The sequence below is a fragment of the Corvus cornix genome, chromosome 7 (assembly GCF_000738735.6).
Source record: "Corvus cornix cornix isolate S_Up_H32 chromosome 7, ASM73873v5, whole genome shotgun sequence".
NCBI classification, from domain to species: Eukaryota; Metazoa; Chordata; class Aves; order Passeriformes; family Corvidae; genus Corvus; species Corvus cornix.
The window spans coordinates 12,305,085-12,332,275 of record NC_046337.1 but is presented as its reverse complement, the minus strand read 5'-3'; the positions used below and the strand labels follow the sequence as shown (position 1 = coordinate 12,332,275).

General features: G+C 39.1%; 2 protein-coding genes across 14 annotated transcripts in view; both read left to right on the top strand.

Moving 5' to 3' along the window:
- The window catches only part of PTPN4 (protein tyrosine phosphatase non-receptor type 4), a 112,003-nt gene extending 97,250 nt beyond the window's left edge, over window positions 1-14,753 (top strand). For 3 of the 7 annotated variants that reach the window (XR_005602288.1, XR_005602289.1, XR_002047255.3), the window contains 5 exons: window positions 765-893; window positions 2,328-2,476; window positions 5,530-5,665; window positions 6,794-7,001; window positions 8,155-8,241. Coding sequence is in view for 4 of the 7 variants with exons in the window: in XM_039554689.1 (XP_039410623.1) it covers window positions 765-893; window positions 2,328-2,476; window positions 5,530-5,665; window positions 8,155-8,241 (501 nt within the window). In the remaining 3 variants the exon portion in view is untranslated. Of the gene's footprint in view, window positions 1-38; window positions 719-764; window positions 894-2,327; window positions 2,477-5,529; window positions 5,666-6,793; window positions 7,002-8,154 lie in introns of those variants that run through there. The other 4 variants (XM_039554689.1, XM_039554690.1, XM_039554691.1 and 1 more) reach the window with 2 other exon arrangements.
- A 2,466-nt stretch (window positions 14,754-17,219) lies between these two features.
- Window positions 17,220-27,191, top strand: part of EPB41L5 (erythrocyte membrane protein band 4.1 like 5) — a 55,085-nt gene continuing 45,113 nt past the window's right edge. For 3 of the 7 annotated variants that reach the window (XM_039554740.1, XM_039554739.1, XM_039554741.1), the window contains exons 1-2: window positions 17,447-17,551; window positions 18,319-18,503. In XM_039554740.1, coding sequence (XP_039410674.1) covers window positions 17,452-17,551; window positions 18,319-18,503 — 285 coding nt within the window. In that variant the 5' untranslated portion in view covers window positions 17,447-17,451. Of the gene's footprint in view, window positions 17,380-17,446; window positions 17,565-17,676; window positions 17,771-18,318; window positions 18,504-27,191 lie in introns of those variants that run through there. The other 4 variants (XM_039554743.1, XM_039554738.1, XM_039554742.1 and 1 more) reach the window with 4 other exon arrangements.

Below are 27,191 nucleotides of genomic sequence, written 5' to 3'. Positions count from 1 at the left end.
TAATGAAATAAAAGGACTTATCTGTCTTATACCCATAGGCAGACTCCCTGCTCTAAAGCTGATCATGAGGCTTCTGACATCACTATCCCACTGCATGCCGGGATGTCTCAGTGGAGCAGGAAGTCTGCATATCTGGCTGCTCTTAAAGAATCGCCAGGTGGGTTGGAAATGCAAAAGTACACTTGAGCTGAAATGACCTCTGTAATTAGGCATTTAAGCCATACATCAGAAGTCATAGTGTTTGAAGTTTTCATTCACGTTTGAGGACTTGATAGGGAGTCTTTGAAGTCCACCATCTTCATCCCCCTATTTTCTGCATTAGCATAGCAACTTTTTTTGTTGCTTATCTCCTTTTTTTTTTCATGTGTTCTTTTCCCATATAAATGTACTTTGAGAAGGTCACATTAGGATCTTGGAGGTCAGAAATGTTTATAAAGCAGCATCTTTGTCACTCAAGTGTTAAGATGGAATATTTGTAGATAAGCTCTTAAAAAAATTGTAATGGAAGTTAAAGGCATCCATCTTCAGTTAAACTAACTGCAAGAGCTGGTGCATGTGTCCTCTTGAAAAGAGAAACAGGAAATCTCTGTGATACCTGATTTTATAAACAGTAATTAGGTAACAAATCTACTTGGTAAGTAAATTAATAGTGATTACAAAATGATCAAAATAATCTGTAACAAACAAAGGTTTAAAGACTAGAGAAAATGAAAATAATACTCTGAATTTAAACACAGGCATCTTTAAAAATGTGTTGACCTTAGGTTAAATGCCATCAGTACTGGCCAGAGCCGTCAGGAAGCTCATCATATGGGAATTTCCAGATTACCTGCCATTCAGAAGAAGGAAATCCTGCTTATGTCTTTCGAGAAATGACATTGACTAATCTGGAGGTAAAATCATAATATGTTTTCACGTATTAACCTGCAGAATCCTTGGATACTACGTAAAACGTACTTAGACTTTCTTTTCAACTTGGTGGCATGGCCATATAAGTGGAACTATTTATTTCTAGAACCCTCTAGAAAACTACTCATATTGTCATGTACTTACCTAGGAGAGATTTTGTCCATAGAATGATAACAAATCTTTCATAAGCAAAAATATCACAGAGATTTAATTTTCATGATCCTATTAATTGGATCACATGAAAGATACATTATTTATCCTAAAAGTTTTTACTGGTGTCTTTCATAACCTGGCCAAAGAAAAAAGTAATAAAAGAAGTTGAGAAACTTGTTATTCCCTTGATGTTTTCAGAACATGAGATGTTAGAGGTGTTTCATCATCACAACTGAAAGTATTGTAGAGGCAAACAGTTCTTAATAATTTCATCTTGAACAATATGTGCAAGAAGACAGAACATAAATCCTGCTGAGAGAAGGATGAATCTGGAGTGGTGACTACATGCAAACAAGGACCTTTTTGAACATGCATTGCATGATTTTCAGGGCATGGGTAGTTTTCAGAGCCTCCCCAACCAGCATTTCAATCTCAGAAATGTTTGGAAATGAGTATCTGGAATTTAGTTCACATACTTATTTCTCATTGCTTGGATAACCAGATGAAAAGCCAGTTTTATAGAGCTGCCTTTTAGTCAATGTGCAGTTAAAATTCCTACCCTATGTCCTGTTGAGACAATTGCTCATCTGCTATCAGCCGTGGAATCTCTGTAAACGATTCAATGCCTAAAGGCTATTTAAAGTGCAGTAGCTCCTGTTCTTTTGAAATGCGACTCTGGTTGCCCGGGCTGTCCCCTGCCCTAAGCAGAGGCCGATTGATTATATTTGTGATATCAGAGCAAGGGCCAGAGGGAGTGGAAAACAAAGTCATTGTGCGTTGTAGGTGTAGGAAGTGGAGATGAAGGCAAAACAATGCTGCTGTTCACACAGGGTCTGAAGGAAGGCTTTTATGTCTGATCTCCCCTCCCTACCCTAGTTCTGGTATTTGATCTTGTAAGATACTATCTCATTCTGTTAAATTTGGTTTGCTAAGAATATGGCCACCTTCTTGTACATCTAGTGTTCAGTTAGATTGTTGGTATCCTTGAACTATCCTTTGCTATTATGTGCTGTGTAATTTTTTTAACCTGTTGAAGATGTAAGCATTTGTGGATTTCCTTTTATCTTTTAAGCAAAAAAACCCAAAAGTAATTATAAAATCCAGGATGACCAATGGTTAACACTAATAAAGCACTGCTAGTTGCCTGAAGCCACTTTGATTATGGGTACAAGTTGCTATAAATGTACTATCGATTTTTTTAATTACTATTTTTGGGGGGTTTTTTAATGGGACCTGAATTACCCTTGATTAATGTTTCTGATTAGAAAGAGGAAAGCCGCCAGCTGACCCAAATCCAGTACATAGCATGGCCTGATCATGGGGTTCCTGATGATTCCAGCGATTTCCTAGATTTTGTGTGTCTTGTGCGAAAGAAGAGGGCTGGCAGAGAAGAACCTGTTGTTGTTCACTGCAGGTATCAATTTTTTTTCCAACTTTAGTAAATCATTAAAGTGAACTTTTTATCATCAAATAGCTGTTCTGTGCTTTGTTCTTGAAATAAATATTTAATTGTATCTGCTTAGGGGATGACAGGAAAACTCAACATTGAAATAAAACAAATATTTAACATGGTAATCACATTTCAGTAAGCAAAATTTTGGATAGCAACATGTGTTGATCTGTGCAGGGATTTTGCTGGAGTGTTTTGTTTACAGTTTAAATGCTTAACAATCTACATAATAATTCAGGGGAATGGAAAAGATACTTGGTAACCATGAGGAATAGGTTCCTATTCTACCAAGCTCTAGAATAGCTGTATAAATGATCCATAGTGGAGAATGTGGGTGGTTTATGGAAAGATTGATTAAAAGACATTTTTTCTCAAATCTGCAGTCTTACAGTACATGATATTATGATACATACATTAAGGTGAGACAGTTTTCTCAACAATTTACCTTCGTCATGAATTAAAATAACTGTTGTTTAGATCTTTATGTACACGTGAAACGTGGTTTTTTTCTTGTGCAGTACTTTTTAATAGCATTCTACATTCCTGTAGTGAATTTCAAAATCTTAATCATTTTAAAATAACTAATTAGCAAACTAGAATAATGCCAGTTGTTTTCAAAGGAACATGTGCTATCACAAGTCTTGGAGAACAGTTCTGTGAATAATATTTGACCTCTCAGTTCCTGAATACTCCCCAGACTCACTGTTCCTGAGTCAGGCATGTATTGTTCCTTTCAGAGAGAAGCTGGGAAGTGTAAGGGATAAAATAAAGACTACAGGTAAACTAGACATTTATTGAAGGAGATGAAAGAAAAAGAAAAACCCACCTTGTGTATCAGAAATTGTATTTTGTTAGTTCTGCTCTCAAGTTCTGTTTTATGCAGGTCAGGGTGAATCTTAGTGACTAGTGAAACTAGTACCAGAATGCCAGTGTCTTAATTGAAACTGTTTTTCAGCTCCCATTATTGATGTACTTCTGGTCAATATCATTGTGCAAAAATGGTGAAAATGGCAGCCATATACAATCTCTATGATATAAAGCATGCAAGTCTACAGAAACACTGCAACAACGTTGGAGAGTAGGAACAGTTTCATTTATCTCAAGGAGGCATCAATTCAGCTCCAAACTGATAATTTCCATGTGTAATTGAAACTTGTATGAAAAATTTAGGTTTCACAGAAGAAAAGAGATGGGATATCACAGTTGAACATAATTTACTTCATTGGCCCAACTTGGTGGCTGTTGGGAAGTATGACCAAATTCCATCAGGGAGTCAAGCAGAAGGAGCCCAGGTGTTCCTCCATATGGTGCATGCACTCTATTTTTAACATCTCTTCAGTATAATAGGGCAGGGCATTAGTGTAACAAAATTTGTTTTCAGGACTAAGCTACCAGCTTTAGTGCGAGGACTCCAAGTAGCTAGTAGAAAATTATTTTATTTTGTACAATAATAATTTAAAAACAAAATGGTCCAAACCCACAGAGATTATAAGGCAACAAAGACCTTAAGGAATTGGAAAGGTTTTTGTTATATTGAGCTACACAAGCCACTCATTTCTGATATTGTGTCTTGTGGTTATTTTTATCTTTATAAGGTCTTACTGGTTTTGTTGAACAGTTTCTAATTCTGTAAATTCACCATGACATGGTGAACCACCCATCCTGTCCGTGCCCTTCATGATTTTCATGCCCTCATGTCTCAGTGCTCTGCTCCATCAGTCAGTGATTTCTTTTTCCAAGCTGAAGAGTCGTATCCTACCTTATGTTTATCATAGGGAACTTACCACATTTTCCATCGTTCTTGTCCTTCTCCGAATCTTTTGAAGTTGTGAAATGAGTCATTAGGTTCTTTGACAGTTACTGTTTGTTCCTGCTTGGTAAAGCATTCTGCATTTAAATTCTATATGTATAAATTATAGAAATATGAAATACTACTGAATCATTTTATATAACCAGCACATTTACATCTTGTCCTAAAATTCTTATGACATCACTGAAACATAGAGTAGCTTTAATGCCACCTCCTGGACAAAGATTTAAATAGTTGTTTAGCCAGACTTAATTTGAAGTTACTCTTTAAAATCAGAACAAGTAACTTTCAGAGTTTGAAAAGTTTATATTAATCACTTTAGATACAAATATTTTGATTTATTGTATGAGTTGGGATAATGCTGGCATTTCAAAATATGTATTTGGCCCTATATTCCAATATGGGGAAACATTTGTTTTCTATTTCAAAAGTGCAGCATTAATTGAAAAATTTGAAACTGATCATCAAATTCATGGTTAAATATTCAATCCTTAAGGCTTGCTACTTCTGGAAAAGCATATGTGTATATAAAACAAAGTAGATAAATCTTCAGATTTGTTTTATTTTTAAGGGAAAAAAATGTTTGTCTGTAAGCTCTCTTGATAATCTTGCATTCTGAGATGTGTATGTTATGGTACTTCGTTGTCTTCAAAGGGATTGCTATTATATATTCCTTTTCAATCTATGCAATCTAGATCTAGATTGTACTTTTTAATAACAAGAAAACAATCCTTATTGTCATCTTACAGAGGCTTCTAGTAATTGTTCTTTTCCTTATTTGGATATAAGAAGGTATGGATCACATGAAGGACATGATTATTATTTTATTGGCCCAACATTGCAGAAAACATCATTTCAGTAATGCTCAAACTGGCACAACGTGCCCAGCATATGCTCGTGTTTTGTTATCCTTTAGATGTTAGTGTGGTTTATAAGGTGATCTTAATAAACATCTCTCTAAGTTCTGCTCAGGGGAATGGCTAGGTGAGGCAGTTCCTCTTCCAAGGAATGGCAGTTTTGTACTGCCCTGTTCAGGCAGGACAGAGGCTGCTTCCAGACGCAGACACAACCAGTCTAACCCCTGCCCCAGCAGTATGGGAGTCATGATCAGCCCTGAGAATCCATGAGAAGGAAGGTCTTCAAGAATGAACTGTACTCCAGACACTTGATTTCATTTTCCACTTTGGTTTTTTTTTTGCTGTTTCAGTGCTGGGATTGGACGGACAGGGGTTCTGATCACGATGGAGACAGCGATGTGTCTCATTGAGTGCAATCAGCCTGTTTATCCACTAGATATTGTAAGAACCATGAGAGATCAAAGAGCCATGATGATCCAAACACCTGTGAGTATCATCCCTGCTGTTCTGTGTTGCAGAACAATAATTTTCTATGATCTAGTCACGTTGGATGGATTTTTAATATACTTGTTGATCATATTGCAGAGATCACCTTTACCCAGTGTAGCTGTAGCCTTGGCTCCAGGCAAGAATAAATTCCTAAGGCTATTGGAAAAGAGCAATTCTTTAAATTTCTACAGAGAAAACTTGAAAAAAAAAGCAGCAGCTGTTTGAAGGATACTTGGCAAATAATGACAAAAAGGGTCAATTTTCAGCGATGTAAAAATCACTCAGAGGAGAAAGCAGGAGCCTGATTCCAGGTGTTAAGAATGGGAGTAGTATAAAACATAAAGACAGAAAGAATCAAGACATGCAAGAAAAAACTTCAGTGATGAAATTCAGTGATTTTATGTTGCCTTAGTTGTAATGGAAACAAGCCTTTACTATGCCCTGTAGTGACTTAAAGGGAAATTATCAGAAAAATAATAGTTTTAAAAATCAGTGTTATTAAATCTGATGCAAAATGCATCAAAGCAATCATAAGTACATTTAGTCTAAGAAGGTAACTCACTACAAGGATTCTTTTGGGGCTTTCATGACATCTGATGTACCTTAAGATACCAGAACTTTTCATGCACCTGTAATGTTTGAGTTTTGTGAGATAATTCATGTGCATTTCAGACTTGTAAGTGTTTTAGAACAGATTTAGAAACTTGTTATTATATCAGTCAGGTATTGCTTACCTGTAAGAGCAGTTTGGGTTTATGTTTTTAGAAAGTACCTGTAAAGGGTGAAAAGGTTGAGTTGTGTTGTCTTTCAGAAAGAAAAAAAAAACCAACTTGGGCTTTCGGTTGTTCCAGACTTTGGATAGTTCCAAGTTTTTTATTTTTTTGAAGGAGTAATCATGAGTAATTGATATAGTTTTACTCCTAGTATACAGCGTTTAGAGAAAGTATCTTGAAGGAGAAAAGGCACTAGATCCAATATCAAATCACAATTACCTGAAGGTTATTACTCGCTATAGTAATTTTCATGTCCCTGCTGCTGTTCCTCTGATCAAATCTGAGTAAACCTTTTGTGTTATTCAGAGAGTACTAAGACTGACCAAAAGTATGTATGTGTCTCCATTTCTAGGTCATCAGTCATTCGGTGCAGCTGAATTCATGTTCCAGTATTCATATTTCACTAAAAAGTTGTATTATTCAGGTAGCACAGGAAGGATGAGAAAGGTGATGATACATGAAAAGTAGCAAAGGATGGCTCTTGCTGTTTGTGACAGTTCTACAGGATGAATAGCTGTCTCTCTACCATATGTAGAGGGGAAGAAATGTTATTAGTAAAGGTAGGAGTTGCAGTGGTAAGGGTTTTAACTGTATTTTTTCACATTATGTGCTAAATATCATCTGGTCTCCTTATTTTTTTTAGAAAACCAAAATTTTCAAGATTCAGTGAAAAGCAGGTGTTTAGTGCATGAGAGGGAGAAGGTCTAATAAAGGAATTGGGTTTTTTAAGGTTTCATGAGCATCAGCTGTTCCCGTTTCTCCTTTGGCAGCCTGGTGCCGAGTTCGTGTGTCCCGAGGGATTCACTCGCTGTCCGCCGGGGGGCGCTGTGCGCGGCCAGCTCAGGCGCCCTCGGGAGCGCGGGGAAAGCACAGATTTTACCCAGATGGGCAGAAACGGAGCTGTTTCATATACACGCCACAGGACAGTAAAGAATGATTCTAGTGCTAGATATGTCAGCGTTCCCTTTTAAGATCTGACATCACTAACTCTACTGCACAGAGAGGGCCGTTCCACGACCCTGACAGTGCAGGTGTGCTGGAGTTCTAACCAGCATAGACACATTGTGCAGGATGCAACGGGAGTTGTGGTGCTTTGCAATTATTTCGGTTTGTTTCATTATATTCTAATTTGATTACTGTCGGGGTTTTTAACTATGATTTGTTTAAAACAAACCTTTAGTGGCCTCTGTGTATGCAGGTGCTAGACCTGGATTCATTGAGGAGTTAGACATTATATAATGTTAAGAAACAGGAGTTCTGGGTTTTTCAAACATGAAACAGTTTTCTTTTGTATCAAATTCTGAGAGGGAGGTGCCAGTAACATGCCAGAGTTAATGTAAGTATGAAAAAGTGCTTTGAAACTATGACTTCTAAATCTAAGGGCATGGAAACATCAGGTCAGTGAATTTCATCAAGGAAATAAAGAGCAGAAAATTACTAAATAGGTGATGTTGTAACAATAATAATACTGGGTTTGTAGGTACGACTTTTGGCATATATTTCAAAGTACCCTTCATCCTGTTCTTCTGTTGAGAAGCAAAATGCTCTCATCTGAAGTTCCTTTTGTGTTGGGTTTCCTAAACTAACTTTGAAGCACAGTTCTTGGCCTGTGAAGAGAATGGGATGGGGAAATCTTAGAGGCCTTTTCTGTTTCCAAATGACATTTTTCAATTACATTTCTTTTCAATTTACTGAATCTACTTTCCTTTTCAGAGTCAGTACAGATTTGTATGTGAAGCTATTTTGAAGGTGTATGAAGAAGGATTTATTAAACCTTTACAAGCATCACTGCATAAGTAAAGAGCAAAAAACCTATGATATCGATTGAGGAATCCTGTCCTCTATAATGAACTGGCAACGTTCTTTGTGCCATAATACTGCTTGCAGGAAATGATAGTGAAGTACAGCAAAGAATTGACAAAGGACTTTGAAAACTTCAGCACTGTTGCACTTTACGTTGAAACAAAATCAGTCTCTGAAACTCTTCTAACCTTCATCTGTTTGAAGACTTTATTTTCGTGATTTGCTCCGAACAAACCATAAACTGTAAGAACTAATTGTGTTCAGGGTAATCTACGATATTTCATTGTAGTGCCATATACTGCGCTTCTGGTTGAATTGCTACAAACAAGGCTTGGAATTATTTCACCCTGTTTTACACCCATGTCTCTTAAAATGAAAAACAAATGAGAAACACACTAAGCCATGGTCTTTTTCCAGTGCTAGGTTTATTTACTATGTACAGACTCTCACAGTTTTGTTTTTTACAACATTAGCAATATTGCCAATACTAGATAGATACACACTGCCTACTGATGCAGCCCACTTTGTCCTACACCCTTACTAGAGACCAGCTGGTTGTTAGAGGAGAGCTGGCGTCTGTTAACCCAGCAGTAGCTGCATAATGCCCACTTACCAGCATCTTGTACAAAATAATAACAATACACATTTTTAAAAACCAACATAAAAATAAGCAGCATTTCTTTGACACGGCTTGTGTGTCATACACTGGTGTATTCTGATTCATGTGACTTCAGATTAATGTGATGGGAACTAGTGCATGCATTATGTCTTAACCCCTTAAGTGCCTTGAGACTTACAGCGTACATCCAGTGAAAGGCACTCATGATTCCATGGGGGTGGTATTGTCCTGTCATATTTATCTTAATGGGTTCAGATTTTAAAAACGGCCCTTGGTGCTTAGAATGTGTTACCACAAGGGGTCATGGAAATACCATTCCCTCTTTCCTTATACAAGTACCTGTGTGCTACTCTCTGTAGGCAAAGCACCTCTGCCAATTTAATGAATGAGCATTGTATGCTGCTGTGTTGTAATTACGTGAAAAATCTGGCACATTCCTTCATTCCTTCCAACCAGTAACTTACTAGCATCTTACTATGAAATGCTGGTAGGTCATTAGAAGCTGATACTTTGTTTTATCCTTTTATTGAGAATAGCTGTTTTACTCAATTAGACATAACTCTTTAATAGCACTGATAATTAAGTTGAACTTACAATCAGTTGTGATTTAATTCCCTTACCTTCTAACTAACTTGTTACGTTCTCATAGTTGATTTCAAGCCATGTTCGTACAGGTCTGCCTTTTGTTTTCTTTTATTTGTTTGGAGGGGAGAAGGGAGGAGAACACTATGAAGTTATCCCAGAAATTAATTTTACTTTTGTAATGACCCCAGTCGCCTTCTGTTATGCTTGTGCAAAATTGTTCCAGTTGGTATGGGTTGCTTATTTAAGTAGGTAGAAGATTTGTAAGAAATGTCTGTCTGATACAGTATCTGAGCTCATTCTAAAGATGCATAAATGTCCCAGTTTTTTAGTATTTTTCTAGTGTAGGAGAAACCAAGTCAGAAGCAAGGTACCCAGTGTAATATACTGTAAGAAAAAAACAGTCACTTCTTTGACTGCCCTGTGACAGCATAACTTTGTGCCCTCTATTTAAAAGTTTTAATTTATTGTACTGGTTTCCTGAAAATGTTTATCCATTAAATTTTGTTGTAAGCTATATATATAGCATAGAATTAAAATGGAAAGTTCTATGCTAAATAATTTTTAACTATTGAAGAATTATATTGTATAATATACTGTGTTCTATGGACATTTGAAACAGATCAGCTATGAACTATTAAATGAAAAGGGATTCAGGCAACGTGAAATCCTGGCTTATGACTTAGTAATGAACATGAACCACAATGCCAAATGGAAGATAGAGTTTTAAATATTTTTAGAAAATAAAATAATATTAGGAGGGCTGTGGCCCTGTTACTTATATTTCTAGATTTGATGCTTAAGTCAATATTATCCCTCAGTGAAAAATAAATTTTACAAGAATCTCTGGATCTGAACTGAACTGAGGAAGAGTAATATGGTAGCTTTAATCTCAGTTCTATTGTAAGCCATTTGCAACAAATAAAAATTCTTTTTTATAATTCTTTAACTTCCACGTGATGAGGTTATTAGCTGAGTTGCTGGCTAGTTAGAAGGTTATATTGAACTCAGCACTTGATGTCCAAAAAGTAAAATAATTCATCCATTATACTGAAAGAAATTTTCTTCATAGTTAAGTTGTAAACAAAAATATCGTTTGTCCTGTTATTCTGAGGGAAATCAGAAACTGAGGTTATAGCAGCATTATATAGCGTTGCTTTGTCACATATTTAAATATTCTTATGTAAAATTGCCAAAGCAGTTCGAGTTCAAAAGTCCCATTTATACCACAATTAAGTGTGGGATATGTATTGGTCATCTGTCATTACTGTTTTGATTACAAACACAGACAAGAAAAATAGGTCTCTGCAAAATTTTCCTCTGCACTGACTTGTAGTTTATTAACTAGTTGCACTGGGGAAAAAAATGGAACAAAGTACATATTCTTAGTTAATTGGCCATCAGCAACTCAAGTGGCTTTTGACTTCTTCAAAGGCAGGATAAAGGTAACCAAAAACTGCTTGGGAAAGAGATAGCACTGAAGCCTTTCTGCACCATAAGTCAGTCATTTAAATTTTTCTACCTGTTGTGGTATAAATGGCCTTTAAAATATTTTTATACGGCCAAAAAAAGCAAAACTGCTTAATATTTTACTTTGGGTTATGAAGATCTGTATCATCCTTAAGAGTTTTTTAAAGAAGTTTTTGTATGTTTCATGCTGTACAAAACATGAATGTATCTTTCAGACATAATGACTTATAGACTTATATGTGATTGGTGTTATGACTGTTGGATTTTATGAATAATTATTTTCATACCATTTGATTAGGAAAAATGTTGGGTGGGTGTGGGAAAGAGTATGTTTGTAACACTTCCATGATATAAATCCAGCTAAGAAAAAAAAAAGTAAATTTCATTGTAAATAAGAGCAATATTATTACAATTTTGTGCCAATGTAAAATGTTAAGACTTTTGTTTTTACTTTTAGGTTCAGATTGAAAACTACCATTACCATCTCTTGTTTAAAATGGATCTGAAGGGGTTTTTTTAGTAGAAAGTAGAAAGACATGGGGCTCTAGTGGGGGCTTTGAGTGTTTTTGAGAGCTTTTTTTGGTTTTGCTAAATATGAAATAAGATGCAGGTATTGTTTAATAAAGCACCTACAGATTGTCAGCCAGTCCACTTTGAGAAATACTGCATTAAATATCCCACATAACAGAGAACTAAAAAGTTCATTTATCATGAATTTGGAAGCATTTGGTATTTTCAGTCACTTGTAGGTCTTAAGCAGTAAAATACTGCATTTATGTGTTTTATTTTTATTATTCTCTCCCAGTTATGAAAAAGAGAATGCCTGATTTTTTTTCTCACTAGATTTAATGATAGCTGACATTTCTTCCACATTTCTCTGTTAAATCTTGAAAGCTTATATGCCATACAGATGAAGCAATAACACTTCTTCTAGAATATCTGATTACAGTGTGGCACACCATCTATTAAAGAAAGGGTGAGAAAGCAGTTGGGACATTAAGGAACATGAGGAGTTTGTTATAGAACTTGTGTAGCTGGCAACTTTCCGTGGAGACCTTCCAAAAAGCTTCTTAGTACCCGTGGAAGGGCCAAAATGCAGCGGATGTGCTGCAGTTGCACTGCCCAGGGAAACAGGAAGAAGGGAAGGTCTGGCATAGAGATGTTGGAGCTCCAGGTATGCTGTGGAGCTGAATTATGTGATATTTTTATGCTTATGCAGTGTCTGTGCAGGTGTGTGGGCGATGTTTGATGGCTCAGGGAATTAGCATGAGCATGAAAAGCTCTACAGATCCACCAATTTCCAAGCAAAAGCAAGGTTGTCCAGTACATATGCTGTAGTTTTGACTGTAAAGCCACTTTGCAGTCAATCAGCAAGCCCCTCAGGCCTGAGGATAAAGGGAGTGATTTGATTATGGTCCACATGAAAATTTCACATACTTGGACTTCCACCAAGGACAGGAATGGTGTCCTCTAATGCTGGTTGCAGTCTTTTTGTCACTTACATCTCAGGTCCCCAGTTAGCTGGGTTGGGTGTATTTGCCCATTTTAGTACCCATCTTTTGTCTTGAGACTGAAGAAGTTCTTTCCCATTGCTACTTCTAGTGCTAGGATCCAGTATTAAGATCTGGTAAAAAAATATTGATTAACGGTGGATCTTGCATGAATGTGCAGGGATTTACAATTAGTGGTGATTGGGAAGCTGTTAGAAGGAGGAAATGGTTGGTTTGTTTCAGTTTAACTGTTCTGCCCGGTCTCTGTTATCCCACTGCACTTAGACATTGAAACTCACTTGTTTGTTTAGAAGTCTGCAAGGAAGGCCAGTTCCTTATCACTGGGTTTTACCTCTGTGCTTGTTACTCCCACAAGTGTCTATCTTTTCATAGGGCTTCTCCAGCTACAAGTTTTGATCTGGTACACAGGCTGTAAGTTCTGGCTATTGGCTTTGGTGTGTTTTGCTCATTGAGATCTCAATGGTATTAAAGGAGAGATAAATGACTTACTTTAAAAATATAGTGAAATATTCAAGTTTAAAAATTTAGACATTTTGATTAGTAGCCTTATTTTAAAAAACCACTAAAATAGCTGACTCTAGTCTGCTGTAGCATGAACTATGGGTCACGGACTGGCTGGCAGCTTGTTGGTTGTGGTATTTTGTATTTAGCAAGCTTACATGTTTTAAAGGATAATTTTTTTCAAAATGTTTTGATGTTTAAATAGTAGCACTTTATCTCATGCTTACTACTGACTGAACGTTTGGACAAAATAAATTGGGTTTGGAGAGATGCTTAATGGGTTTCTGTACAGAGATGACTTGGATTACACCCTGGTATGAATGCTTTCTGTTGTTCTAACCATTTCTTGTTGATTGTTCATGTGTTTCTGAGGGATTTTCAGAAAATAGCTATTAATAAGATAATTCTATCATCTCAATTTTCCTGTCTTAAAATGAACATGAAGCCTGCATTTGGGGGGGAAAAAAAACACAAAAAAAAAAGGAAAAAAAAAGGTGCAAATAGAAACTTACAGGGTACTTGTAAATTTATCTCTGTGATCTCTCTGAGCTAGCTGCAAATGAGCTATGTTTACTGTAAATGTTTCTGCTAAGCATTTTTTTTAACATTAGATAAATTACCTGGAAATCAGTATTCTTTTTTTTTTTTTTTACTTAACTTATTTGAATTTTGATAACTCAAGATAATGCACAACAAAGTTTAAGGAAGTTGTCACCCTTTTGCACCTAGGCCAGGGGCCCGAGACCTGAGTGAAAGGGTTAAACAGTTTACGTTAAGCTGTTTTGTTCTTTAACTAGAATATATCCACAAGGACTAGACTTTAAATGATCCAGTGCAATTATCTCAGTACGTTGTGGCACCACAGTAACAACCCAGAATAATCTTACAGGAAAATTAAGGTAAGAGAGTGAAGGTTTTATCTTATCCAGTGTATCCAGATTTGTTTTCCATTTGGTTTGCTTCATTTACCAGTGATCCCATTTTAACCAGTCAGTTTGGCAGGGCTGTTTGTGTAAGGTTTGGGGTTTTTTTTTATGTAACAGGTGCTATACTATGTGTAAATACAAAGGGAAGAGTATTATTTAGATCATTATTAACAAGATTAACAGATGGTGGCAATATTTTTGCCAGCTACTTCTGGTAATTAATTTGCATTTCCAGCTGTGGCTTTCAGTTGTCAAATTTCATCTCAGTTTCATACTGCTGAATGATGGACTGCAAGTGTGGAGTAAATTGTCTCAGAGTTAAATAGCTCTTTTGTTGTTCTAATTCTTGTGTATCTTTATTAATATTGGGGGGGTGCAAAGGCTCTTCCCATAAGTAGACTTCTGCCTATAAATTTGTTTAAAAGCACATGAGGGGGAGGGAAAAAAAACCAAACCAACAACCTAAATGCTCCATCTTGGCTAAGCAGCGGTTGATGGGAGACGATGGAAACTTGAAATTGGTCAACACTGGACAATGTGAAAATAAATCAGCTTTTGTCACTGCAGCTACTGTATGCTTTAAAGGGCCTTATGTATTTGTCCTCATTTTGATAAAATGAAATTTCTTGCCATTAAAATTATACACTAACTTCTACCGAAAACCAGCAGTTCCCAGGATAAATATGCTAATTAACATTTAACAAGTCTTGTTTTAGTCTTAAGTAAAATTTCATTCTATTATGTGAAAAAATGCTGTTATGCATATTTTGTGGATATATTTAATTTCAGTTGACAAATAGTTGTCTAGGTACAGACTTGAAAATATATATATAGTTTACTTGTGGATCTTAATTGTTTAATTGCAAAATAAAGATGTGCTTTAGTAATTTAAAGTTTAAATTTTTTTTGCGATTTTCTTGCTACTGTACACATGGTTTTGCTGTGCCACATTTACATGTGTCCAATGCCAGATAATGTTCACCTTGTATTTTCCTTCTTGACGTTGTATGACATAAATACACCCCTATGGATTGTGCACTAGAAGAGGATGCTAAATTATCAGGAATTAAATTGCTTGGTTAAAGCATCAGCCCAAGTTTTTGCCTGAAAATATCTAAATACTGCAAGCTTTGCTATAATGGAATAATAACTTCTAAATTGTCTTGTATACAGGGAGTGTATTGGAGATAATGTTCAGTAGAGATTATAATCTGATCAAAAAGATGAGGGTATGATAAACACTGATGTAAAGAACAAAAATTCCAGATGGAAGCTCGTGATGAAATGGTTGCTGCCAAAAAGTGAGGGGATGTTCAAAACAAAAGTGGGTAAAGATGATGAAAGGACTTAGAAGGCAAGACAAAAATCTCAGGAGGGATGAGAGTCTGAGACCCCGATATGTTCTTAATTCCACTGATTAATACAGGACTTTAAAGAGAGGACAAGGTGTTTGGATTTGAAGTACAAAAAGATAAACTAGCGGGAAAGCACTTTAAGGAGAACAACAGACGTAAGAAGAGGCATTCCTGTAGGAGGAGATTTGTTTAAAACTGGAATAGAAAGATTGGGTATAAGACAAGTGACAGATAACACAGTTGAATGAGTACATACTTGGACTGTATCTGAGTAGCAAAAAGTGGGGAAAGAGTAGACTGTAATTACAGGAAGAGTAGCAAGAGGGTGGTGTGAAGCAGAAATTGCAAAAATGAGCAGCTAAGTTTTTGTGTCACTGAAGCTACAGGAAGGAAATAATCTTGGTACCAGCATGGGAGCTTGTGAATGACAGAGTGGAAAGAAACTCAATTTGAGGAATAGTTGAAGATGGTTAGAAAATTTAGGGACAATGTCCAAGAATCAGGGAATTCCCCAGAATTCTTGGTCTTACAGGAGAATGTGAATTGGTGTAGACTTAATAGCAAGGAGACTCCTATTTACCTGACAGATCTCCACTACAAACTAAGCATCTTTGATATACAAACGATTGATTAGTTGATCTGCACTGAGAATCATCAGATATCTGCAAATACTCAAGATAAATTATTTTTCCACGTTAATACAGTTAAGATTTTGTATGGTTTCTTTGGGAACTTTATTGCAAGCTCCCACAGGTATTTCATGACAGCCAACTGAGAGCAAGCATAGTCCCTGCTCCTCTGATAAAAAGTATCTAAATTCCCCCCCGTTTTGTGATTCACCTTTTTGAATAAATAACATGAATCTCACCTTTCCTCAAAGCTCGCCTTGCTCCTCCCAGCGGCAGGAGAGTGCTCTGTTGTCAACACAGACATTTAGTAAAATCAGCTTGTTGCTTCGTCAACAAATAGTGGGCAATTACCTGGCAGCTTTTTAATACTCCCCCCCCCCCCACCCGTTTCAATAAATGACATCACGGTAACTCGATATATATTGAGGCACTGGAGCTGAGCTGTTAAGATGGGTTTCATTATGCCACTTCCTCTACCTGCCAGGGACTGACCGGGTGTCTCAGCCCGCGATTCAGACCTGAGCATAGAAAATGCTGTGTTATCTTTAGCCCAAGTATCTGCTTTCCCAGACTATTAGGTAGGCTGGATTCCCAGTTATCCTGGGATTTTAAAGGGGTCTGGAGCTCCTTTACTCAGAGCTTTGTCATTCAGCTGGCACTACGCACTGAGAATTTATATTGCCTTTCCTGAAGTTTTTTTGAGGTTTTCCTCGAGTACTGGCTTGGACACAAATATTTATGTAATAAAAAATAACACAGTGAAGTGCCGCCCTCTAATTGCTGCCAAGGAGCGGGGCTTGTGCCCCGGGGCTGGAGTAACACGTAAGAAAAGAGATGGAAGCGCGGAGCCCCGGCACAGGCTGCGCGTCTGGCTTTGAAGGACTTTGAAATACAAACTGCATTTTGTAGTCGCAGCCTTAGTTCAGTGTATAAATACTAACAGTGTTCGTTTGTAGACGGCTCTGCTTTATTTAATACACTGCTACAGGCAGTGTTTAAATATAGGATTTTCTTATAAATTTAATGGTTTAAGCGCGCGTTTGCCTGAAGGTTCCACTTCCCGCTGGGCAGCCGAGGACTGGTCACAGTCCTGGCCGAACCGCTGAGGGGAAACCTCCACGCCGCATTAGGAAAAACTCCAGAACTTCTAGGAAATAATCTGAAACACGTTCTGAAGGCCCCATCCCCCGGGGTGCCCCATCCCCCGGGGTGCCCCATCCCCCGGGGTGCCCCATCCCCCGGGGCCACCCCATCGCCCCCACTCCCCGCCGCGCGGCGGCCCCCCCCGGGCAGCACGTGGTCCGCGCCGCGCCCCCCCACCCCCTGCGGCGGCCCCTCCGCCGGGCGAAACCACCTGGCACGGGCCGGGGGGCGCCCCTTCTCCACCGGGCTCCGCCCCGTTAAAGGGGCGATGGGCTCCCGGCGCGGCGGGAAGCAAAGCGTTCCTTCTCCCGTCCGGCTGCCTTCCTCCCTTCCCGCCGCCCTCCGCCTCCGTCTCCGCGCCGCCGCCGAGCAGGAGAGCCCGGCAGCCGGAGCCGCCAGGTGAGTGAGCGCGGGCGGAGGAAATGGCAGGCGTGTCGCTGCCCGTTTAAGGGCCTCCCACGTCGTTCCGCCATGTCCGGCGGCCCGGCCCCTCCCGGGGCTCCCTCGCCGCCCCTCGCCCGCCCCCGGGGCCTGGAGGAGCTGCCGCGGGGACGCTTCCGCCGCCCCGCAGGTGAGCCCGGCAGGTGAGGCCGCCGCGGCCCCCGGGCGGGGCCGGAGCGGGGCCGGGGCGTTATGTAAGGGCAGGGGCGCCGCGGCGGGGACGGCGCCGGGCGGGGCCAGGTCTCGGCTGGGGTCGACCCTCGGGCTCGGGGCTCCGGGTGTTTGCCGGGAAGCGCCGTGCCCGAGGGTCTCTCGCCGGTCTGGCAGAGCCATTCCTGCAGGGAAAGCTGTGAGCGCGGCTCTGGGGCGGGAAGGGTCGCTTATCGCTTGTTTTCGATGGGAGAGGTGGAGGGTGTGAGCCAGGGAAGGAGCCGGTGGTATGTAGTGCTTAGTTGATTCCCAGCTGTGGAAGATCACCGTCTCGGAGAAGCTCGAGATGGCGTTTGTATTAATGAGAGATTGCAGAGAGTAGTAGGCGATCTGCACGATCGCTGTTTTTTCTCCTTAAACGTACTTTCATGTAGTCCCAAAAAGTCACCCAACTACCGCTCAAGGTCTGAGCTGGGTTTTTTCCAAAGACTTTCACAGCCAAAGACTGTGGGTGTTTAAATCAAAGTGAAAATCTGTTTGACTCTTTGACACTTCTTTGTCAAAGTCTGGGATTTCCTAAGAACTTTATTCCAAGCTCTCTCTTTTTTTTTTTTTGTTTTTTTTTGTTGTTGTTGTTGTTGTTGTTGTTGTTGTTGGGTATACGGGGGTTTGTTCATTTATTTGTTTTGTTGGGATTTTTTTTTGTAAAAAACTTAACTTGTTCCTTTTCTCTCTTGGATTCTGTAGCAAAGATGCTGAGCTTTTTTCGCCGTACGCTGGGACGCCGGTCCATGCGTAAGCATGCGGAGAAGGAAAGGCTGAGAGAGGCCCAGAGGGCTGCCACCCACATCCCTGCAGCTGGGGACGCCAAATCCATCATTACCTGCCGAGTAGCGCTGCTGGACGGGACAGATGTCAGCGTGGACTTACCGGTACGAGTGATCCAAGTGTGTTTTTGAAATACAGTTGGCTTCTGTTACTCTGATGTGGATTGCTGTTTGCAAGTTAGCTAAAGGTATAGCTCTTTGCTCTTGGCAGCCGACTCCTATGACTTGGTGTTCACTAAGTTACTGCTCATAAAAAGATTCTAAAAGAATAGTTAACTTTGTCATTCACTGCATCTTGAGAGTGTTTTGCTAGATGTCATCATGCCTTACACACTGAACACTTTCTAATGTTTTTTAATGTAATTGTGCCAAGGCTTAACTCAGAGAGGGTAACCTGTTGAATGAATTGGCTTTTCTTTTTGGTGAGCTATGTATCTTGACAAAGAAGGTGAATCTTTTGGTGTAACCTGTTGAAGAGGAGGGATGAGCAGAAGTACTAGCAGGAATTTCTGTGTGGACTGTGTTTGGTTTTGTGTCAGAGATGGATGCAATTTTTAACGCTAACTTGAGATGGGAGAGGAAGAGGAAAAATCTACTTCCTTCCCCTCCTCAGGGCAGATTATATAGTAGGGATTGTCTCATAGCATGGTGCTTTATTGGGAGTGAGGTGTTAGCCACTGTTTTACATTTCTAAAGCTTCCTTAATATGCACGTGCCTGTTCTGCTTGCCTAATTAGATACCTGGTTTTGGCCAACAGGATGAACAGTAGCACCAGAAGTGATGTCCTCTGTTTTTTCATTACCGTGTGTTATAGTTGCTAGTGACTTGTTTTAAGCTCGCAGAGCTGAGCATTAGGAAGTTAGGAAGGTGTGGATCTGCGAGACCTGACTAGTTCCAGAGGATTTTGGCTGCAGTCACATGTGCTGGTGTTGGAACTGCTGACTAGAAAGAAAAGCCATTTCAAGACTGGCTGCTCCACACAGCCCTTTCTTCCCTTTCTTATTTAGTCGTGGAGTGTTTAGGTAGTGTGAGGAAGTCAACTTGTTGATTAAGTAATGTTGTTGATGTAGTGAACAGAAATAACTTGTGATATCCAGAACCCCAAATAATCTAGAGGTAGAGAAACCCTTTGGCATCTTTATTTGCAAAATGACTGTATAGATAGGTGTTTATAGAGGGCAGTAAAATTAATTTGTAAATCTCTGAAGCAATGTAATGAATATATCCAGTGCTGCTTGGTGCCTAGGATGTTTGATTTGAGGCCAGGAATGCCCACAAACACTTTATAGCAAGAGTTAACACTTTAAAAAGTACTCAAGTTTAAATTGGTGTCTCTACATAACCAGAGCAGTAATCTTTGGAGCTGGAGTTGGCTCTGTAGGCAAATTCCTGGCGGCTCTAACAACATTTCTAAGGCTTTGAGGAGCATAAATTGAACCTGAAGAGGTGTCACAACCTGCCACCTGGACTATAAATCTCAGCCCAGGGGGCAGTAGTAACTATTTACTTCTACAAGAAACTCCTTTCACTCCAGATTTATTTCTTTAAAAGCCAGTATAGACTCTTGACTGTGGACATCTGAGTTGTGAGTAACAGTAACCGATCGTGCTAAATTGACATATTTGTCCAACATGCTAATTTGACATATTGACGATGCTGTAATTACAGCGCATCATCAGTGGTTGACATGTACCAGTTTCTTCAGTGATTAAAATATAATAAATTAAAAGTAAATTAAATGTTTCATTTCAAACTCCCTAAACTCCCTATTTATTCTTGTTTCTCCACTTGCATCATTCATATTTTGGAGTAGACTCTTAAAAAGGAAAGAAAAAAAGGGTAGGGGAGACAGGGGATGATGTGGGGAGTACAAAATCCTGGCAAAACAACATCACTTTCTAAAATGTAAAGCTTAAATTAAAAATACATGTGTATATACTTTTTTCTTTTACAAAAACTTTCTTTGAGAATCTTTGTGCTCTTTGAGCTAAGATCTTTTCCAAGACTGGTGCTATTACTTCGTTGGCAGTAAATATGCTTTAAAATGAACTCTTTCTCTCAAAGAGGTGCCCTCTGGTCTGCCAGTTTACTTGTGCACAGTCATGTTGTCTACCTAAGCGCTGTGAAATTGTTTTATTGAAAAAAATAAATAACAGAACTTTTCTTAAGAATGAGTCGTTTAGCAAACAGGTTAGTTCACAGCCAGAGAAAGGGTTGTCTTGACAGGATTGAATGCCATACCTTTTTAAATCAATGGGTACACAAATACTTTACAGTGGCATAAGTTGTTGCTGCCACAGGAAGAAAAGATGTTGCTTTCGTTATTGCGTTTGTCCTTGTTTTCTCATACCCCTTGGCAGAAGAAACAGTTTTTTAGCAGCCAGGCAGTAAGCTAAGTCAAGAAAATGCTGGGGCTGAAAATAATCGGTATAATTTTGTTATGTAGTTTCCAGCTGGAGTGATTCTCCAATCTGGTTCCCCATGTGCCTCCCCAAATGTGGTGAAGAAGCATTTAGAGGTGATACCAGGCTTAAGTTTGCTCAAAATACTGTTGAGCTGTATTCTTACAGTGAATTTGCTACTGAGAAGAGTATTATGGATTTACAATCATTGATATAATTGAGCCTGAGATTGCTGAATTTCTGCTTAATTTTTAATAGAAAAGGAAAGGCAAAAACAACAAGGAGCAATGACAAGGGACGTTAGCATGTAAGCCAAACCCATTTCAGAGTCATTAAGCAGCAAAGACTGATACTTTACGAATATTGACAGTGAGACAGAAGGGACAGGTTGTAAATGATGCAGCTGAAATTTAATTTATTGAACACAGAGCCAGGATTTGAGCAGTAACTCTGCTTTTTGTCCACTGATCTTATCTTTGGTGTCTGTCAAGCCACTTACTTTTTTTGCTTTTTTATGTCTTCTGTTGTATTTAATTAGAAAAATGCCTGACTTGAACTTTTTATCAAAGCTGCAGTCATACACAGTACATACACTGGATTCTTTGCAAGAATCTACTGCTTTTGTAGCTATGTCAGTGACTGAAGAATGTTAGTGTCACGTATATTATTTACTGACGCCTTGGTATGTTCAAAATGGCAGGCACGACCTTAGTGTGAGTTATCTGTGTTCTTCTGGGGCAGATCAAAAGGTGTCAGGTTTTTTCCCACAGCTTCATCTCAGATGTAAAGTTGTGTTTTGATCTGGTAGTTTTCCTCATCTGTTACTACTCTTTTGAAGCTTTATGTTTCTTCAAATGGATTCAGCTGGTTTTACAGGCTTATGTGCTTTGTGAAACACTAAGAAGCTTGTTACTTTGTTTCTCGTTAAGAAGTTTTTATAAAATAGATGTCTGTAAATGCTGCTGCTGATGTTCATTATACATTCTGCTTTTCTGTTGAGTTCAGCTTGAACAAAAGTCAGGTTATGCTTTTTCTTCCAATTGTTTAAGATTCATGGGTGGAATGTTTGCTGAATAGTATGAGTGGTGAGAGGACAAGAACTCTGTTTTGCTGACATCTCTTATCTCACTTTTCGTCCTGTTCCCATGCAAAACTAAACTACATCTTCCCCCACTGCACCTCTGGAATTCCCAAAGCTCAAAAGCCATGAACAGCCCTGGTTTATTACCTGAAGATTCCATCAGCTCAGTCATACCAATCTGGTCTGTAAAGGGAATCCCTCAACAGCTGGAATACTGGCTCTCCTGGTGCTCATGGTTTGTGAGGAAAGACAGGTTGGTGGGGGGGAACTTGAAAGCTGTTTTTATCTGGGGTCACCAACAACTTACGCAATAATTGGGAATAAAAATGTTTGTCAAGAATTTGAAATGAAGTGCTATTTTGAGTAATAGAGAGCTCCAGAGGATTTAAAAATCAAAATATTTTAAAATTAAGTATTTGCTTTCATCAGTTCTGTGCTATCCACAGTACTAATTGGGAGAGGAAAAGGATAATGTAAATGGGGGGAGAAAGGGTAACATAAATAATGTAAATAAGTGCTCTTGGAATATGCACCTTTTTTAAAATTTTTTGATTGCTTTCTATGGGGAAACAAGGTCAGCCTTACAAGAGAGACAGATAGTAAGTATAGGGTTTTATGGAAGCAGAACTGTACTTTTTGGAAGCCAGTGGTGTTTCAGTAAAAAAACCTGACCCTGCCTGACCCACAATTTACATAATCTTCTCATGGATAATGGAGTGTTAATTGTATTCCAGTTTCTGTATGTGCAACCTAAGTTTTAGGTAAAAGCTTCCTGGTGGTGTAAGATAAAAGACACAAATTATGAGAATGGATGCTCTCTGAGTAGTTTTTTATCTTGGAATATTCCTTACTTACACATGCATGAAATTTGATATGGAGATTGCAAAATGAGATGGTTTTGTCCTTATTATAATGAAGTATCATCAAAACAAGGTCCTGTATAAACCAGTCCAAGAGCTGTGTGGAATAGTGGGATTGAGCTAAGATGTTTAGACTTCTGGAGTATAAAATACGATTAAAAAGGACTGTATTTGTAGTGATTATTTTAAATAAAATTAAGAAATCTATCTGGAATGTGAAAATCACTAAGGAGTGCCAATGACTTTTTGTTTGGAGAGAGATGATTTGTGTTGAGCTGACTACAAGATCAGAGATGTATTGTGATAGTTGATTTTATTCAGTAATCCACTGTGGTTTATTAAAAACTTGTAGAATATCTATGGCCACTTGCTGAATATTTATGGATGTAAATATGAAATACATAATGCTGTTTGTGGCATGGATGCTGATTAACAAGAAAATTAATAATGCTAAAAATGTTGGAAAATTAGTCATCAAATAAAATGAGTACTATGAATGTTCAAGGCTGACGTCTAAAGTTTCAAAATAAAGCTCAGCTGACAAAAGTAGTAATTACGTAAACATTTGAACATGCCACTTTGTGTGTGTGTTAAGGCTATAAAGTTTTGGATTAAAACTTCTTTTCTGATGTGATCTTTTGTCTGAAAGTATTGACGTGCTTTTGAGTGTTTGCTTAAACTACTGAAAGACCTTTAGGGGCCTGAAACTGGACAAAATCAGTCCTGAGCCCCGTGTCCCAAAGCAGAGGTGCTGTCTGTGTGGTGTGGGGGAGCCCAGCTGCAGTGCAGGGTGAGCCAGTGCTTCCTGGGGTGCCAGACCGAAATGCACGGTGAGACTGAATGTGAGACAGGGGATGTTGAGTCGTTCCGCCCGTGTGAGCAGCACAGACTGCCTGCACCGAGTCCTGCTGGCAGCCCAGCCACTTCGGGGCAATGGCAGGAGAGCATTTCAGTCTTGGTGCAGTGCTCCATGCCCTGGCACTGTTGGAAAGGAGGGAGGAAGGGAGCAGCTGGCAGCAATCTGTGCTGCTTGCAGAGTAAATTGTTTGGCCTGCAGTGTGCTGCCAGAATGTTTCTGGGGCTGGTGCTGCAGGCTGGTTTAGTTGCCTGAAAGTTTAGCATTCTTAACTCACAGCGTAACAATGAATTTTGTCTTAAGTCCTGCTTTCCTGCTGAACTGCCTCTGCAAAGAGCTCAAAGGCCTGGGATTCTCTGGTGGTCTTAATCAGAGTGCTCGTGAGAAACCTGCAGGTGGAACACCAAATAAAACTGAAATGTTTGGCAGTGTAATAGGGAGAGGCATTTAATCTGTAAACCTTAATGCTGAACTAGCAGTTTGGATATCTTCTGTATCAGAAAGAATTAAAAAATTGGTTAAATCAAATTTGCAGTTAGAAGATAAAAACTTTCAGGCAGATGAAACAGAGACTTCCACAAGCAAACTGACAGGTATGAATGCTTTGAGTCTTTGTCTTTTTATGTAATAGGGTCAATAAGCCTGAGCACAGTATATTAAGATCCTTCTACGTAGCACTGTAATGAATGTACAGTTAGGATAGGTATTGAAATCAGTTCTTTGTTATGAAGATTTTTGGGAAATGCTTTTTTCTTTCTCCAGAGAATAAATGAACAAAATACTTAATCCCAAATGCTTACCTTCCTATGTTTGTGAGATATTGAGTAAATAGAAGAATTGATAAGCTCTGTCTCTGGAGGTAGAAATTCTCCCCAGTCTTCCAGCCTGCCAGGCTTTATATTCACAAGTGTGTAGGGCAATGTTGTCAAAAACTGAGGATAAGCCAGAGAAAGAAGCAGAACTACTGTTTTGCTGCCAGTGGCATCTTTAGATGAAAGAGAAAATTGACTGGAGAGTTTGGAAAAGTTATTTGAAGGATTGATGCTTGGAGTTTGAGAAGAGCAGCTCCATTTGTAGGTCAGTACTTAAAGCCGTAAGATCAGGGTGATACAAATAATGTGTACTTCTAACGCTGCCTTTGTAAAGATAAGGGGTTTTAACCCTTCAATTCTCCAGCAAACCTTAATGGTGTTAACCATAGACACCGTTTGCATGATATTGAGATGAAGTCTTTTTCCTTTAAAGCTCACTGTAGGAGCTTTCTCATGGATTAATTGTTTGAAACTTGTGGTTTGGGAGAAGGGGATTTACTTCATTAAAAAAATGGGCAGGCTCATCTGCTGCTTCCATGCTCCTGTGGTCTGCAAACATGCGTAGGTGACATCCTAGCAACTGGGTAGCTGTAAATCCTGAATAGGGATCCATACCTTCTGTGTGTGTGTGTAAATGGTGTATTTCTAAGGAAGCTGGTATGCATATGAATAGTAACCCTCTTGATGAGTTGACAACAACTGGGAAGTTTTTGCCACTCAGTGGCAAAAGGCAATAGCTACTGTTAGTTACTGTTAATTAAAAATAGTAACATGATCATTTGAAGAAATCTGAACAAAAAGTACAGCTGCAAAGACGCAAGAGATAGTAAGTCCCATGAAGGTAATGCTTATTCATCTATTTTTTTTCAAAGTTCATCTTGTATGGGGACATCCATTTCTTCACGAAGAAAGAAATAAACAAAGAGGAGAAAGATTCTTTTCTGATAAAATTATTTTAATTAGTAAATTTATTAGGTGGGTATTTTGGTCTTGGGGGTTTTTTTTCAGGTTTTGGAAGAAAAAGAACTACTTTGCTGTGATTAAAAACCTTAAAGAAGTGAGCCATTCAGCTGGTGCTCACCCAGCACAAGCTCTTCTCCAGTTGCTGTGAGCCTGTGTTGCTTCTCCAGTGCTGGTCTGTACTGGCTGCTCAAGTACTAAAGGTGGCTTTGACATCAGGCAGGCAGGTTTGGAGCACCTTGTCCTCATGGATGCGTGTCCATGAAATTAACCGATACTCTGAGACCATGAGAAGAGGTATAAATGCTGCCTTTCAAGTTTTAGGCAGTGACTGAGATGCCTGAGCCGAGGACGATGTCTCGGGATCACCTTACCCCGGCAGTGAAGGGACAAACCAGCGCACCGAGGTGAACACCCAACCTTGTTGCTGAGCTACCGGGGTTAAGCCCAGCCTTTGTAACACCTACTCAGCCAGCAACTGCAGTTATTAAGAGCAGCAGGAGATGTCATTAGTTGGGAGCATCGCTTTCATTGGGGGGAGGGGGAGAGGGGGGCGAGGGCCATGTGATTGGTGCCGAAGTGATCAGAAGATGCTTTTATCCAGTGTGGCAAAACCAGGAGATGTCCTGCCGCATATATATGGTATATTTTATTTACGTTTTCCTGTTGTTGATTCTTCTGCTGTGAGATGTTTGCTGTTGTTTCCTAGAGAGAATAGCAAACTGTAAATCAAGTAGTCAGGTTTTACTGAACTGCAAACTCATGAGGAGTTTAATTTGTGCCCGGAAGGGAGAACCAGCCACTGGTTGGACTTCTTGTGAGTGGAGTTGTTAATAGTTCATCAGTAACCATTAAACAGTTTGAAAATATTTGTCCTTTGAGTGTAACCTGAGCTCTGCTGCAAGGAGAAGAAAAGTTGGGGGGGGGGGGAGTGTGGGACAACAGCCGGATAAAAATGTCACTTTCACAGAATCACATGATTTGGAAGGAACCCACAAGGATCATCGAGTCCAACTCTTAATGGCCTATATGGGGATTGAACCCACAACCTTGATGTTATTAGCACCAATGTTGCCATTAGAAAGTTACAGTAATTTTTCACAAGAATATGTAATTAAAGTGTATCTTTGCTCTTTGAAATACTTGAGATCGTAGTTTTACTGAACACAAAGAAATAGATTTTGATGCATAAAAGTTGACTGGTTACAAAGCATTAATATTTTTGGTTGCTGTTTGTTTAAGGAGGAAGGACTTGAAGTAAAGCATGTGCAGTACTTCTGCTGACTTGCTCCAAATACAGCTGCTGATGATTTAAGTCATATGCAGAGTAGTACATAATTAATTCCATGTTGACGGCCCTGGTGATTTAAGTCAGAAAACAACCTGAAGTCCTGCAAATCTTTCCACAGCCGCTCCACTGCTTCTTCAGGGACTTTATCCCACATTAGTCATTCTGGGTCTAATTAATCTTTGAGTCCTCTGCTGAGATTTCCGAAATGGTGAACGCACTGTGAAACTAATTTGACACTGCAGAAATTGAAGTTTCGCTCGTGGTTAGTCTAAGATAGTATGTTTAGTATTCCAGGCTGGAGTCAAAGTGCTCCTGTCACCAGCAGGGAATTTGGCTGAGATAACTGGTTAATTGCAAAGATGACCTACAGAGGAATTGAATGTTCTGCTCGATAAGGGGATATTTTCCACTAGCGTTAGACAAGTTGCAGAAAGCTTCAATGCAACATAGAGTGTTTTTCTAGTTTTGCTGTTGCAGGTGCTGAATTGATTTCACTTGTATTATTATATTAATGTTTAAGCTGAAGATAT